The sequence below is a fragment of the Anolis sagrei genome, chromosome 3, assembly GCF_037176765.1.
Source record: "Anolis sagrei isolate rAnoSag1 chromosome 3, rAnoSag1.mat, whole genome shotgun sequence".
In the NCBI taxonomy this organism is placed as follows: domain Eukaryota; kingdom Metazoa; phylum Chordata; class Lepidosauria; order Squamata; family Dactyloidae; genus Anolis; species Anolis sagrei.
In genome coordinates, this window is record NC_090023.1 from 186,619,511 (window position 1) to 186,636,699 (window position 17,189).

The 17,189-nt window shown below is 37.1% G+C and overlaps 1 protein-coding gene across 4 annotated transcripts in view; it reads right to left on the reverse strand.

The window, feature by feature from the left end:
* EXOC6 (exocyst complex component 6) overlaps positions 1–17,189 on the reverse strand; it is a 156,754-nt gene that overhangs the window by 111,811 nt on the left and 27,754 nt on the right. For all 4 annotated transcript variants that reach the window (XM_060768715.2, XM_060768714.2, XM_060768716.2 and 1 more), the window contains exons 2-5: positions 4,202–4,373; positions 2,719–2,766; positions 2,511–2,601; positions 1,054–1,099 (exon numbers count right to left, since the gene is read on the reverse strand). In XM_060768715.2, coding sequence (XP_060624698.2) covers positions 1,054–1,099; positions 2,511–2,601; positions 2,719–2,766; positions 4,202–4,373 — 357 coding nt within the window. The remainder of the gene's footprint in view (positions 1–1,053; positions 1,100–2,510; positions 2,602–2,718; positions 2,767–4,201; positions 4,374–17,189) is intronic.

The window sequence follows — 17,189 nt, forward strand, 5'->3', positions numbered from 1 at the left end:
TATTACATTTTTAACAAAACAAACAAACAGACAGACAGACAGACAAAACACAAAGTTTGCAAGCTTAGTAGTTGATTTATATCCTTTGCCATATATCCTTTGACCAGTATATATGGCAGTGAAGACTTGGATAACTCAGTTCAAAGCAGATATGGTGGGATTTCCTGCTCTAATATTCTGGGTTATATGACTGTGTGGAAGGGCCCTAGTTAGACAATTTTTTTTTTAAAAAATGGAAACAAAGAAAATGAACACATTTGAGAAGCAAAAGAGGCTTCATAATTTTAGTTAGGTAAGCTCCCATGAAATTGTAACATCTACCAACATTTCTTGGGAGTGGATTTAAAAGGCAATAATTTAACTATAGAGATTAAGCTGTAAAATGGGTTTTATTGCAAGTATTTGCACAAGTTTTACAATTATAATATCAACATTAAATACTAAACGATATAACAACCAACAGTATATATATATATATATATATATATATATACCGCAAGATTTCACTCTTTTTTTCTTTTCAGAGAAATACACATTTGTTTAGAATTGGCTTTTCTGAAACCTCAACAGAGCAATCCTATGCAAGATTTTCTAGAAACTAGCTCCACTGCGATTTGTAGGATTTAAAACCACATAAAGATATGCTGAATTGCAGTTGTAGGCAAACAGTAAAAATGCAAAGAGCCTGTTTTGCCGTTGTTATGATTTACCACTTGAGCACAGCCTGTTTTAAAAATTCTAAAACCAGACTATAAATACCATGATGAATTCAGCTCAAAGATGTCACCGCATTGCATGCTACTTAAAATTGAGCTTATTTTCTCAAGACGATCATTAAGCCCTTGAAAATGCTTCATTTTTCTCATAACATCTGTTCACTTGTAATGACAGACATGAAACAAAGACATGAAAAGAATACAATGACCGGACCAAGATTCATTATATGTCTTGACCAGAGTAGTCTTTACCATTCCATCAGTAATTGTAGAAGACAAGTGGATGAACCCATTCATTAGAAAAAGTTATAGTCTGGTTGAAAAGAATTCTACTCACCTTTTTACATTCATCTGCTCTTTTAATTTGCTGTACATCTCCAGTACTGCATAAATGAAGACATTGAAACTTATCAATCCTACCACAAATCATGTAAAGATTACAATATATACATATTCTCCTTTATGTACAGTTTTACATACTTAAACACCCTTCGAGAAAGATTTTACAATACAAGAATAAAACCATGCGGTGTCATTTCAAGGCAATTTAATGTGTGCAGAGGGCAGCGAGGGGCAATGATCCATTGAGAAAAACGCTGAGATCAAAACAGCAAGTTGAAGCCTATCTCAATGCAAACCTGCCAACATTTTCTTACTGAGAGCAAACCTAAAACTTTCAGGGCTTCCTGTGTATAATTAATTCCTAGGGACGGTGCTTTGTATACCAACAGTACCACCTACTGTAATGCCTGCAATTTACAGCAAACAACAACAAAGGATGGTTGTCGGTGTCCGCAGGGTCAATTCCCATAAAATGTACACTATGTGGGAAAACCACTGGCATATTCAAAAGGGCTATGCATGATATTTCAATAGCTACTCAAACTAAACGTGTGGAAATTGTGATACTGGGAAGGGGGGAAAGTTATAGTGGAGGACATTCAATTCCCGGTGAAACTGTAAGTTTCAGCAATAAGCAAATAAAGCCTGACATTTAACAGCATGAAAACATTATGTATTATTTACATAACTTTGGATGATTCATAGGAGATTGGCAAGTATTTCTGGCTGTCTATTGTTCCAATGATATCAACAAAAAATTGATGTATTTTTTAATGGAAGGATTTTTTTTCGTGTTGAGAAACTGCAAGTCACTTCTAGTGTGAGAGAATTGGCTGTCTGCAAGGACATCGCCCAGGGGATGCCTGGATGTTTTACTATCCTTGGGGGAGGCTTCTCTCATGCCCCCGCATGGGGAGCTGGAGCTGACAGAGGGAGCTCTTCCACACTCTGCACAGATTTGAACCTATGACCTGTTGGTATTCAGTCCTCCTGGCACAAGGTTTTAACCCATTGTGCCACCGGGGACTCTTAATGGAAAGAGTGAGTGCCATCTTGTTTTCCTAGGTTCAGAATTCTTTAGTTCTAAATGTAATTCTAAAGAACCTTGGGTTTGTAGTAAACATATTTGCATCTATTATAATGTCAAGTTTTAAACTTTGTGTTTTTTTAAAAATACATTATAATGTATTGCTTCTGAGAGAATAAATAAATAGTAAACATGTAAACATATAATTTATCTACCCCTGCATTAAATCAATCATCGTCATCATAAGCATTGATAGATACATAATGGGAACAGAAATAGCCACCGTGACTCTCTGCTACAAAATACCAACTAGGCCTACAATGATATTTGTTTTTTAAAATACAACACAGACAATCTTGACATCACTTGGCTGAAATGTACAACTTTCATATGTCAACATTGTTTTTCAGGTGCTACTAACTCACCTGGGAGACACAACTGAAGCTTCTCAACCACTGTTGTAATATTTCGCTGCTGAAGTCTACACTGGATGATATCTTCTGTTTGAGCTATCACCTTGGATATTTTTTAAACAAATAAAAAATAAAACAAGTTGCAGTTAAATTATGGAAGCCAGCTATTTCCAAACAAAAAAAATCTCATTCAACACAGAGGAAGCATCATTTTTCTCACCTCTTTCCCAGCATCTTGAAGCCTTCGGTTGGTATCAGTAACTTGGACCTTTAAAAATAATTTCACCTTTGTTAGACAAATATGCATATATTGCCCTGATGCAACTGTTCACCCTTGTAATCAGATCATGCTTCGTGAGAAACTCAGAACAAAGACATGCAAATCCAAATTAACTCTACAGCTTGAACTTGAACTTTTGATCACCAAGGGTTTTTTTGTTAACTTCAATTAGTTATGACAGTTCTTTCTAACAGATTCTGTGGCAAACTTCTCAAATTTACTTGGGATTTTTGAACTTTATTTGTTTCTGTAGGTCTGTCAAACAATTCAAATCATTGACCCAATTGACCACTGGTCCCTTTTTGATAACCTCAATGAGCTCTATGTGCCATTCATTGTCTGCAAGAAATGGTGATTGCATTTTATGGTAATTAAACATTCATACTTTGCTGAATGCAAACACTGGGTGGTTGATTAACATCAAACGTGGAAATCTCCAAGCCACAGCAACATTTTAATGCCGCAGGTGCAGGCAAAGCTCGACCTCAGACTTTCCCACATATTAAGTGACTCATTAGGTCATCATAATAAGGGAGCACATTCTAGTTTATTAAAAAACTCATTAATTTCTGAACAAAGATGCTCAATGACCTCATTGATGCTGTATTTGGTCTCTTGTTATCTGAATATCCTTTATATAATGCTGTTCTAATCATAACCTCTGGTGAACTATGCTCATTCTGTCTGGTGTGCATATTTTTTTTCTTGCAAATGTGTAAAGAGAGCTAAGGAGACTAGTTCCATATTTTACTTCTGAGGAACTCTCACCATACGTTTCTAAAGAATCCCAACAATTCCACCATGGTTTTGAGGAAACAGGAGAAATGTCTGCTCAAAGAGGAAAATGTCATATCAGATATGCCTCTTGTCGGGAGGTATATACAAACTTGATTTTAAAAAGGGTTATGTAGTCTGTCATATAATGACCGCACTATTAACTACAATTAATTACAATTTAATAATAGCCCTATCAGCACCACTGTAATATTTTTTGTATCAGTCGGCAAATGCTGTATGTCATTGATTCTAAGACCTACAACTAATTTCAATATCACCAATGGAATTTATTTATTTATTTATTTACTATATTTCTATACCGCCATTCTCAGCTCGGGGGCGACTCATGGCGGTTTACAGAACGGCACAATTTGATGCCCATAACAATATAAAAATAGCCAAAACATTTAAACATAGATAAAAATTCACTACATAGATCAATAAAAACATCATAAAACAATAAATTAATAAATTCCCCCCATTTTGAAAGATGTTTATATGGGAGAAAAGTGTAACTTAGAAGCAAGGAAATACTACATGTCAATACTTTAAAGGGGTATGCACAATTATGGATCTGACCTGTACAGCACAAACAAATCAGTTCATTGTTTTTAAACTGACATCAAAAACAAAACAAGTGTATTACCTTTAATTTTTCGGCATCCGCCCTCACTTTAAGCAGTTCCGTAATAGCATCCACAAAACCTTGATGGTGAAAATTGCACATCTTTTCAATCTCCCTGTCATGATTGCGTATGCAGGCATCTAGTTTTTCAATAAACTTCTGGTGCGCATTTGGTTGATCGTCATAGACAGACCTGCCAAGTATATAAAATTTGAGGAGCAATTAATATTCAAAGCTTAAGTAAAGGAAGAGTATTTAAAAAAAAAACCTCAAATTACAAATTTAATTATAGTTATTCATATGCAAAACTACCTTTGGACAAGAAAAATATATAGAAATTGAGCTAGACATTATATTGATCTATATATACTGGACCAGCGATATTTCAATTCTATGCTTCATCTGAACCATAATACTCAAATATTAGTCTAATAGAGCCCACTCCTCTTACCATGTCAGATTCCCTAAAAATTAATCTAGAGATTCCCTAAAAATTGCCAGTTTGTATGCCGCCCTGAGTTGCCTTCGGACTGAAAAGGACGGGATAAAAGAGTGGTAAATAAATAAATAATAAATAGTCATTTATAAATACTGAAATACTGTGATGAATGCATATGTAGAGCATCATAAAATTGCATTTTAAACCCTTCTAGGAACTAATCAAATACAGCCGATAGATAACCCAAATAACCCCCTAGTGGCAAATGCCAGCCCAGTGTTCAAATACTTTCATTTTCAAAACAACGTAATATTTCAGCTTCAATTCATAAAGTCGTATTTTCGAAGGGAAATGTAGTAAGGGAAACAATCAGTACCAGTCTTAGCATAAATACTCCATTAAAAATCCAAACCCATGGAAGAGCTAGCATTCCTTTCTTAGATTTAGCACAATTTTTAGCTGCACCTAATTTTATAAACTGTCTTGACTAAGAAAAGGCAGGATATATAGAAATATAGAAAAACAACATGAAGACCACAAGTTTATACAGTCCATAAAACAACTGCATCAAAACTATATATATAGCAAAAGCCTTGTTAATGTTTATTCCCTTGCTCATTGAATATATGTACATCCATGGATTTTGCATCAATGCTTTAAAACAGCTTTCCAAATTGTTTATCATGACACATTAGTGCAGGGGTCCTCAAACCTTTTAAACAGAGGGCCAGGTCAAAGTCCCTCAAACTGTTGGAGGGCTGGATTATAATTTGAAAAAAGCATGAATAAATTCCTATGCACACTGCATAGATCTTATTTGTAGTCCAAAAATTACTTAAAAACAATACAATAATTAAAAAGAACAATTTTAACAAATATGAACTTATTAGTATTTCAGTAGAAAGTGTGAGCCTGCTTTTGGCTGATGAGATAGGATTGTTGTTATTATTGTGTGCTTTCAAGTCGTTTCAGACTTAGATTGACCCTGAGTGAGGGCCGGGTAAGTGACATTGGAGGGCCGCATCCGGCCCCCAGGCCTTAGTTTGAGGACCCCTGCATTAGTGTGTCAGCTGCAGTGTGCAGGTGTGTCATGTGAATACAGTGAGAAACCTCTGAGTCCATGTGAAATAAGCAATAATACGCCATATATTTTTAAACTTATAAATGAAATGTGCCCTTATGTATTATATTATGTACGTGTCCATCTCTCATATAAGGGGTCATTTAACTTCCAGTTTGCTAGTAAACTGATTTACTGTGTCACAAAATGATGCATTTCTCAAAAGTGTGACACCAACATGAAATACGAGAACTCTGCTTTAAAATATTCAACTCAAAATCCAAAAAGCAAAACTTGATTTTGCCACTTTGTATAAAAGAACATTCTTTTACAAGGGCATTTATATCATGGATTTATATCATAGATTTTGATATCCATGTGGGTTCTGGAGCAACATCTCAGTGGATACCAAAGGCCCACTGTATGTCTCAGAATAGTCCAGGTTGCTCAATAAATGAGACACCCAAGTTCTTCCTTCTTAACAAGAGACCAAACAAGTTGGTCTCCAAACCGATTTATTCTTTATTCAGTAACAAAGGCTGGAGACCATTCACACTACACAATTATAGTGCTATTATTCCACTTTAACTGCCATAGCGGTATGGGATCATAAAATCGATAGTCTGGTGAAGCACTGCAATAAATATTCTTGGACAGTACTATTCACTCCCTAAAGTGCAAATCCCAGGATTCCTTTGTATAGGATGGACTCAGGGAAGTGAAACTAGAATAACCGCACTATGCATATGGTAGTAAAAGGAACAGAATTACAGTATGCCATCCACAAAGCGTGGGTTTATCCAAAGGCTTATATAGTGTGTATGTGTGCCTTTTTCAAGTATCTACACAACCACTTGCACAAAATATGTATTTGGGACATCATAGGTTTTTAAAGCAGAAGGTTTTTAAGAATGGGCAAGGGTGCTACATGGTACTTTGGGTTCATCAGTTATTTATCTAGTCATTTTAATTGGATTTTAAAGGAATTGTTTGAATAATTGCAACACCTAATTCTATTTTGATAATGATGTTTCATAGGTTTTTAACTTGAATTGTTTTTAAGGGTGTAGGCTGCTGCGAGCCTTGGCCCTGAAAGAAAAATGGAGTACAAATAATAATAATAATAATAATAATAATAATAGCAACAACAACAAAATGATCCATATTTTTATTAGAAATGAAGAATACACTTCCTGCAAATTGTTTTGTTTCTCAGAAAAGATCTAAGCAAAGTCCAATATACATGGGAAAAGAGCCCATACCATTTCATAGACAACTTTCTATATTCTGCAAGAAATGTAAAACAAAGATATCAACCAGAGCATGTGTTTGTGTCTACATATGGAAATAGCACCACCTTGTGGGAGTTGTAAAAAATTATTTTCTGAAGGTAAATTATCAAATTTCTACTAAGTCAAACTTTTCCTTGCCACCATGTGGAATAAAACAGTTTTACATCCTTTCTGTCACCTTTGTAAATCCTGGAGATACATGGAATACTGCGGAAGGACAGTCACATAAATTATTTTCTTTATTGAAAGAGGAGGCAAACTATTATTCGCTACCTCTATGGTTACTCCAAAAATAGCGGCCCATTAGTAAAGGAATATGGGAACTGTATTCTATGCACTGGATCAGAGCAAGGTTTCTCCCATTCTTATTACTGACTTCTCTGCTTCCTCCACTTTTGGAGCTTTTTATGCCCCTCTAAAGCATTAATGTGTCAGCTGCATTGCGTAGGTGTGTCGCAGGAAGGTAACCAGAAATGGCAAAAATCTTAGCAATGAATGTTATTATCTTACAAATCATATATTTTTTTAAAAAAATATCTAAATGAATAATGAGATACATTGAGTCCTCATACAATTCATTATTACAGTCTATGTATGTGTCCCTATCTTTTATGAGGGGTTGGTTTAAACTCCAGTTTGCTAGTAAAACTGAATGACTGAGTTGCAAAATGATGCAGGTCTCAAAAGCATATTGCAAACATGAAATGGTTGGAAAGCTTGGCTGCTCTAAGGCCCCTTTTATACTGCCATATAAAATCCAGATTATCCACTTTGAACTGGGTTGCCTTTGGAGACTGTTTGGAAGCTTCAAGTAGTCCAACGAGTGGCAGCCAGGTTTCTAACTGGAGCAACGTACAAGGAGCACCCAACTCCCATGCTGTGCCAGCTCCATCGGCTGCAAGTCTGCAACCAAGCACAATTCAAAGTGCTGGCTTTAGGCTATAAAGCCCTAAACGGTTCCGGCCCAGATTATCTGTCCGAATGTATCTCCCCTATGAACCACCTCGGCGAGGCCCTGCTCTCCATCCCACCTCCTTCACGAGTGCGACTAGTGGGGACAAGAGACAGGGCCTTCTCAGTGGTAGTCCCTTAACTATGGAACTCCCCGGGGAAATTAGATTAGCCCCCTCCTGACCTTTAGGAAGAAAGTTAAATCCTGGTTGTGGGACCAAGCGTTTGCACAATGATTCCCAGTGCAACAATGATTTCTCAGTGCAATAATGAACAATGCAAATGACAGTTGGAATGGCTCCTGGAATATACTTTTTGGACTGTGTGATTTTAAGTAATTACTTTAAGTGATATGTTTTAATTATGTGATTTTAAAGTATATGTTGTTTTCTTTTATATGTGCTTAAGGCATCAAATTGTGCCTTTGCTGTGAGTCCCCTTAGGGGGGAGAAGGGTAGGATACAAATGTGGTAAGTAAATAAATAATCAAACTGGATTATTTGGAAGTGTAGAAGGGACCTAAACCAACCTTTCCAACAGAGAAGTTAACCACATGCTTGCAAAATGTTTATGAATTTCTGCTTCTTGAGGCTGAAACCCTTAGCAGAAAAAAAGAAATGTTTAAGCAACATCAACTATCAACACTGGAGCGATGGGCCACTATAAAATGTAACCACTACCAATGTACAAAATTGAGTCAAAGAGGAGATCCTTTGCATACTGATAGTCCAGGCTAAGACGGCTATGTCTTTGAGTCAAAGAGAGAACAGCAGATGCACCCAAGAAAACAATACTCTATTCTCAGAATGCCAAAGCTCATGGTTATTTATAGCACCACAGCTCCAACTTATGCAATTTGTTGTATTTAGTACACCATATGTAGAATTTCACATCTCAGAAAGCTGAAGAATATTTACGCTATATCTAGCTTTTTGCTAGCAGCTGTCAAGGAACTTTGTTCACATGTCCTTTGCCCTGTGGCCTTTGGAATCACTTCAAAATATGTTTTTGGGTGATTTTCCAGTCCTTCAGATACACTTTTAGTACATATTGCAATGGGGAGAGGGAACTATTCCCTGTCCAGTTCTGCTGGGATTCACAGTTCTAGTGGCAATAGTCCTTTACTGGATATTGTCCTTTGTTTGTAATGGAATCTCTTGCTTGACTATATTTCTGTTATGTTATTTTTAATGTTTTACTCGCTTTCAAACATACAACATGAACAATAATAAAAGATGCAATTCTTGTTTGCAATTTTCAAATACAAAGTCATGTTAATCTTTCAATATAAAACAGGGGGCAAAGAAAAGAGGTGGGAAAGAATCCAGTGGCATCTTAGACACTAAATGATTTAAGCACTAGCTTTAATAGATATCAATTCCATTCTTCCAAATCTGCATCTGAAACATTAGAATATGTAAAAGAAGTTGTTCTTAAAAGTATTGCTGTATTCTCTCTCCTCTCCCCTATAATCTTTTTATCTTTTTAAAAATCTTGTCTTGAAAATTATTGATTACTAGAAAAGACAGTAATATGTGGCAAGTCCTTTATCGTATGCGACAAAGAAAGATGCTCATTGCAATACACCAATTTTGCAATACAGTTAGCAAAGTAAATATGCTGCAGAGCATTACTTCTTTAACAAAATATTGAGCTGAAATGGCATGGAGAATATAGGGATACATCCCTATACCATGAAAATGAAGAGCCATTCACCATAATTCACAAGTGAAATTGAGCCCCTGGTGGCGCAGTGGGTTAAACTCCTGTGCCGGCAGGACTAAAGACCGCAGGTCACAGGTTTGAATCTGGGGAGAGGCGGATGAGCTCCCTCTATCAGTTCCAGCTCCTCATGCAGGGACATGAGAGAAGCCTCCCACAAGGATGATAAAAACATCAAAATCATCCGGACATCCCCTGGGCAACATCCTTGCAGACGGCCAATTCTCTCACACCAGAAGCAACTTGCAGTTTCTCAAGTCGCTCCTGACACAACAAAAAAACACACAAAACAAACAAGTGAAATTAAATAATCAAGTCAGGTTAACCTCATATAAGTAAACAAAGATGTTTTAATCTTCTAAAGACAACAATAAGGCTTCCCCCCCCCCCCTCAAAATGCACCCAGATTTAATTTTCTTTCACCAACTTCCACTTTTCTTCTGATTTCCATTTTGGTGATCAAACATATAGATCTTTGGGTTCTATGCTGGGAATAACTGCTGAGGCAGACTTGTCTCTTTTTCCCTTTTCCCTTTCCCTGTTTTGCTGTTTACATGTGGTCAAATAAGGGATTATGGAGGCAACTGCTTTTTACTGTGCCAGTTGTACGTAGACACACATAGTTAAAGTATGATTTCTTAGCGAAGAATCCCATTTTTCCCTGTCATACTTTATTGCATTATTTACTGCAGAAACATCATCATCATCATCATCATTAATATTCATTTATACTCCACATTTTCTCTCCACAAGGAGACTCAGCCCAGATCTTCTCTAGATCTATTTCGCTATTTTCCAAATGGACAAGGACAAAGGACGAGGAACAAAAGGAGTCCGGGCTGTTACAAAAACATTCAAAAATCTAAAAATCAAAGCTTGTTTTTACCATTTTATATAAGGAACAGTATTTTATGTGATTGTATACTTGAGGATCCAGGAGTTTTGGTATCCATGAGGGGTGTCCTAAAATGAAACCCCAAGGGTCCATTGTAGCACACTAATATTAGAAAATTATGAAAATTCAACACAAATTGTTTTTTAAAGTAACATTTTGAAGCTCTAATACGAACCCATACTTACAAGAAGCTTAATGCAGAATACAGCAAACTACTAGGATCTTTTGTTGCAGTGTAGCAAAAACAACCAATTGTGATTTCAAATATACCAAATATACCAAAGTTAGAACACTAAGCATGGATTAGTGTGAACGATAACCGCTTCTGTGTTACCACAACTTGCTGTTCAAGTTATTCATGACCTATGGGACGTTTAAGGTGAACCTACAATGGGGTTTTCTTGGCAAGATTGATTAAATAGTGGTTGTATTGCTTTCCTCTAAGGCAGTATTTCTGGAGGGGTCATGAGGGGGTGTCAGAGGGGTCATCAAAGACCACCAGAAAACCCAGTATTTTCTGCTGATCATGGGGTTTCTGTGTGGAAAGTTTGGCCCAATTCTATCATTGGTGGGGTTCAGAATGCTCTTTGATTGTAGGTGAATTATACATCCTAGCAACTACAACTCCCAAATGTCAAGGTCTATTTTCCCAAACTCCACCAGTGTTCACATTTGGGCATATTGAATATCCGTGCCAAGTTTTGTCCAGATCCATCATTGTTTCAGTCCACAGTGCTCTCTGGATGTAGGTGAACTACAACTCCAAAACTCAAGGTCAATGCCCACCAAACCCTTACAGTTTTTTTCTGTTGGTCATGGGAGAAGTGTGTGTTAAGTTTGGTTCAATTCCATTGTTGGTGGAGTTCAGAATGCTCTTTGATTGTAGGTGAACTAGAAATCCCAGAAACTACAATTCCCAAATGACAAAATCAATCCCCTCAACCCCACCAGTATTCAAACTTGGGTGTATTGGGTATTTGTGCCAAATTTGGTCCAGTGAATGAAAACGCATCAGATATTTACATGACAATTCATAACAGTAGCAAAATTACAGTTATGGAAGTAGCAACGAAAATAATTTTCTGGTTGGGGGTCACCACAACATGAGGAACTGTATTAAGGGGTCGCAGCATTAGGAAGGAAGCCATTCAGTGGACACATGTATAGACAGGGGAAGTGGATGAGTATGTGTATGGAATTAATCACTTTGTGTATCACCTTTCATTAAACAATATGCTTGAAGCAAAAAATATCAACATAACACATTCCTATCAAGCTGGATAGTCTAAGTATAAGAGCCAACTGGAAAGGCAATTGAAGCTTCCTTCTGCATTGTCAATGAGATAAGATCCTCCATCGCAAATTTTAAAAACTCATTTCCTGGCTGAAAAAAAGCCAGGAAAATCCCATCAGAAAGCCCCATCTGAAAGAACAATACAGCATCAAGACTTTTGCACATTTTTCTTCGAGTATGACATCCTGAACTGTTCTGGGAAATTAACACACATGGGGTTTTTTTCTGTGCAAAAATCTGGGTTCTGCATAGGCAACGTATTGTTTGCTCAAAAGTATAAAAGTGTTCCTGCCCTCATATACCTTTAAGCAATCTGCTAAAACATTTCAGACTCTGTGACTAGGGTGAGAATATAGCACAGAAATATTCATTTTTGATGGAAATAATTCATCCTTGCATGAAATAACAAAATCAATCAAGATTTGCAGCATTAGCCTCCATCAAATCTGAAGGCAGTTTAGTGTATAGAGATAAGGGTAAGCTGTGTAGAATCAGACAAGATATAAGGGAGATCCTAATTAAAACAGCCGCTCACAAAGTGATGGGTTGAACATTTCAGAAAGGTGAAAAGTTTAGAAAACGAACGTGCACAAAAGAAAAAGCATATAAATGTATACAACAAGAACTCAAATGTACTGATGTGTTTATGATGCAGTCTACTAGCTTCCTGAGAATTGCTCAGTGCAATATATAGCACAAGATACAATTTACCTTCATGCCAATTAAAAATTATATGTACAAGTCATATTTCAAACATTTTCCTACTCCGAGCTAAATTTCAACAAATATATTTCACTACATAATAATTTTCCTTTCCCCTTTTTTTGTTTTAAAGGGGGTGCGACTATTATGCATGTCGACTATTATGCAGTGGCGACTATTAGGTGATGAAACATGCTGCTATGCGGCTTCCCTCGGCTACTTCCCTCTGCAGCTACAAAGGGCTTACCTTGGCAAAGCAAGCCTCATAGCTCAGAGGCATGCAAGGTGTCAAGCCTCATCTGCCTGTGAGTCTGGCCCCTTTGCATAATAGCGACACTCAGAATCACAGAATCATAGCATTGGAAGAGACCTCGTTTGCCATCCAGTCCAACTCCCTGCCATGAAACAGGATTATGGTGGTGCGGTGGGTTAAACCGCTAAGCTGCAGAACTTGCTGATAAGAAGGTCAGTGGTTCAAATCCATGGGATGGAGTGAGCTCCCATTGTTAGCCCCAGCTTCTGCCAACCTAGCAGTTCGAAAACATGCAAATGTGAGTAGATCAATAGGTACCGCTTCAGAGGGAAGGTAACGGTGCTGTGTCATGCCAGCCACATGACCTAGGAGGTGTCTATGGACAACGGATAATGCCACCTCTTCGGCTTAGAAAATGAGATGAGTACCACCTGCCAGAGACAGATTCGACTAGACTTAATGTCAAGGGGAAACCTTTGCCTTTACTAGTATCAGACTTGTAAACGCTTCCAAGTATCAGACTTGAAAACTCTTCAACTACTCCCCACTTAGAGTAGCAAGGCTGTAGACAACTATTAAAACAAACTGAGCCCTTGTTTGTTTTAAAAAGCATAGATCAAAGCAAAATAGTGATCACAGACTAAACTTGAAGGAAAAAGGATTTAGACAGAATCAACAGGGATCAAAAAAGTGACAGGGAGAGGAAGACATTCTGTGATATTTGGCTAATTATGATGAAATAATTTCCTGTCTGCAGTTTCAACTACTAATGTTATGATATGCCCTTAAAGCAATTAGAGTGAAATAAGCTTTTTTCAGATTTATGGAAAAATAGATCCTACCATAACAGAATTAGAAATTTCTAGGTATCACAGCCATTCCAAAATTAAGACATTTGTGCATAACCAGCTGCTTCTCCAAGAACAAAAAAACCCAAAAACAATCACGTAGCAAAGTGTGGAGATTATTCCATAACAATGCCAGAACACCCTGACTATGAATTATGCATGCAAGGGCATGTTTTTCCCTTCCACAAACATCAAGAGAAAAGTCACTGAATCTCCAAATAGAAGATGCAGCATTTGAAATTGGATGCAGCATTTGCACTGGGATGCTGTCCAAACGATAATTAACATATCCCTAAAGAGACAGTGTAACAAACATTAAATTACTGCAGCACTTTCTCAGGAAGGCTCGTAACAGTTTCCTCTCTGTCTACCGATATATATTTAAGGCTAATCATCAGTTCCCGATGCCAACTTTTCCTGTATTCCCTGGCGTTTTTGAATCAATTCCTTTCGAAAAACCAGGTGCTTCCTGAAGTTCAACAACAAATTCAATACGAACATATACTTAAACCCTCAACAGACTTTCTACGCCACGAGCGTTATCTGTGATAGCAACTCTTCCATCCCTGCTCAAAAATATGCCGCTGTTCAATTTAGGCGATTACAGCATGTCAAAAGAATGGCATTTGCCTAAATTCTGCAAACAGGAGGAGATCATTTATTAGTCTTTGCTTTGCTTTTATACTCGATTTGTCATGATTTCCTGTATGTGCCGTTTCTGTGAATTGTTCTCACTAATAGTATCCTGTTTCTACAAGCAGGAAAGGGCCGAGTACAGTTTGTTAGTTAACATTGCTTCCTATAACCAGGGTCAATATTCTGCAGTAGTGACACTACAGTAATTATTGTTCAGTCTGGATAAGCAATGCATCACCCTGATGGCTGTTAATGGACATCCTTTGTAGTGCAACTTCAACTGATAATCAGTAAACCCAGATTTGCAAGGGACTTCCTCCTTCCTGTTTTTACAGGACTGAGCAAGATGTCTCTTCCTGCTAAGCTTTGGGCTTCTTACACACAAACACACACAAACACACACACTTTATCTTTATCAGTACCTGTTGAACTAAAAGCCACGTTCTATGTGTTAGGCTTAAAGTTGTGTTTCAGTTGCAACTGCTCAACAATTAAAAAAATCTGCTGCATTTAGAATGAAGTATTCTTAATTTATATTTCAAATCATAATTGTCTTTTACTTGCAAACTTATCTCTGGTTTATATTCCAGTGCTGCCTTTCAACTACCATCCATCACTAGAAGAACAGGTTTGGGAAAGCAGATATCTATTTGAGAGGTTTGAGAAAGTCTCTGAAACAGATTTGGACAGGACATAAGACTAGAAGGCTCCATCTCACTAAATAAGTAAAAGTTAGATTCTATGAAATTGAGTGCAGGCCTCAATTAAGGATCACATAAGACAGCGGTTCTCAAACAGCGGTTCTCTGGGGAACCCTTGGGGCTCCACAACAGGGGCTCTGCGTGAGCCCCACCTTCTCTGGGGTTTCAGCTATTATTATTATTATTATTAATAATAATAATAATAATAATAATAATATCTATATAAATAAAAATGTAATGTTCATTTGTGGATTTAACATAACTCCAAAACTACTTGACGAATTGACACCAAATTGGGACACAATACACCTATCAGGCCAACGAGTGACCATCACTCATAACCATCACACACTCTCTAACATGTCTTGATTTGCTTGAAATTTATTTTAACCTTCTAATTTTCTCATTTCAGCTGTTCAATGAATGACAACATTGAAAAAAGTCAGGCCAGAGAAACTGAGAAATCATAACAATTCAGTAAGTACAAACCAATACCCCATTCTCTTCCTTGTGAATACCAATGCAAACACTGTACATCAGGGGTCCTCAAACTTTTTAAACACAGGGCGAGGTCACAGATTATAATTTGAAGAAAACATGAATGGATTCCTATGCACACTGCACATATCTTATTTGTAGTGCAAAAAAACACTTAAAACAATGCAATAATTAAAATGAAGAACAATTTTACCAAATATAAATTTATTAGTATTTCAATGGGAAGTGTGGGCCTGCTTTTGGCTGATGGGATAGGATTGCTGTTGTTGTTGTGTGCTTTCAAGTCATTTCAGACTTAGGTCGACCCTGAGCGAGGGCCAGGTAAATGACCTTGGAGGGCCATATCTGGTCCCTGGGCCTTAGTTTGAGGACCCCTACTGTAGATCATTACTATAAAAATTATGATATGAAAAAATTATTGGAAATGTTGTCAGGACCTAATCTCTGAATGAGCCTGAAAAAAAATCAAAAATTGCTTTCCAATACAGCATCATAAATCCAAAACAAGTCTACCCACTTCAGACATCACTTCTTATAATAGCTGTAGTCCCTAGATGGGAAAGCCAACATTACAAATATCCAACATCATCATCATGCCATAGTAGTAATAATTCAGCACAATGGTATCTTCTGTTAGCTTCTGTTAGCATTATCCAAGCAAAATAATCCAAATGGAACCATATTGGCAGCTCCCTTACAGGCATCTGGGAGAGGTAAGCTAGCTAGGAAGAAAGCCATAGTAAGAAGACAGAAAGATGCTTATGTTTCAGGAAAATAATAAATGGTATAACCAACTACAGCAAGGCCAAAAAACCTATGACTTACCTGAAAAGACTGTAGAGCAATTAAGCCTAAAATCCTCAATCATTAGCCATGCTTGATAGGCATGAGCAATCCATGGTTCTAAATGGTTCTAAAGTACTTTGAAAACTAGGGGGCGCTAGAGCTTTGCTTCTAAAGTGTTGCTAAAGTTCTGGTGGTGAAAATTTCAGAACTCGAACAAAATTTTCAAAATTTCATTATAATTGGCAGTTCCTAATTGATTCTGTGATAAAAATCGCCAATAATGAAATAATAAAATTTTGAAAGTTTTGTTAGAGTTCTGAAATTTTCACCACCAGAATTTTAGCAACACTTTAGAAGCAAAGCACCAACGCCCTCGAGTTTTGTAAGTACTTTAGAATCATTTAGAACCATGGCTTGCCCATGCCTACAGGATAGGGTTGATGGGAGCTACAAACAGGTTATATAGCCCTCTGCCCACTCCACTGCCTGTTAGAGACTTCTGGTAACTTAATGTTAATTTATTAATACCTAAATTTATATGTTCTCATTCCAACGTTTGCTCATTTTTTGGTGGTCATCGACCATAATAAATAAATACAGTATATATAACGTTAGTTTCTGTTCAAAGCACCCTATATACTTGTGTATAGGTTGACCTCATGCATAAGGCAAGGACATGTTTGGTGGCGAAAATTGTGGATTTTGCTTTGATCCATGGTCAAGTCAAGGGTGAAATTTGGGGCATGTAACAAACAAAGTTTTTTCCCTTCCTTTCAAAATGCATAAAGGGAACATATTTAGGAAGAGCTCAAGACCAGGGGAGGATCTGTTTATTTGATGAGTTACAATGAGAGAGGTTGTATCTCTCACAGTAAGCCCCTATTAAAAATTATCATTACCGTCTCTGTAGAGAGACGTATACAAGAAGCCCT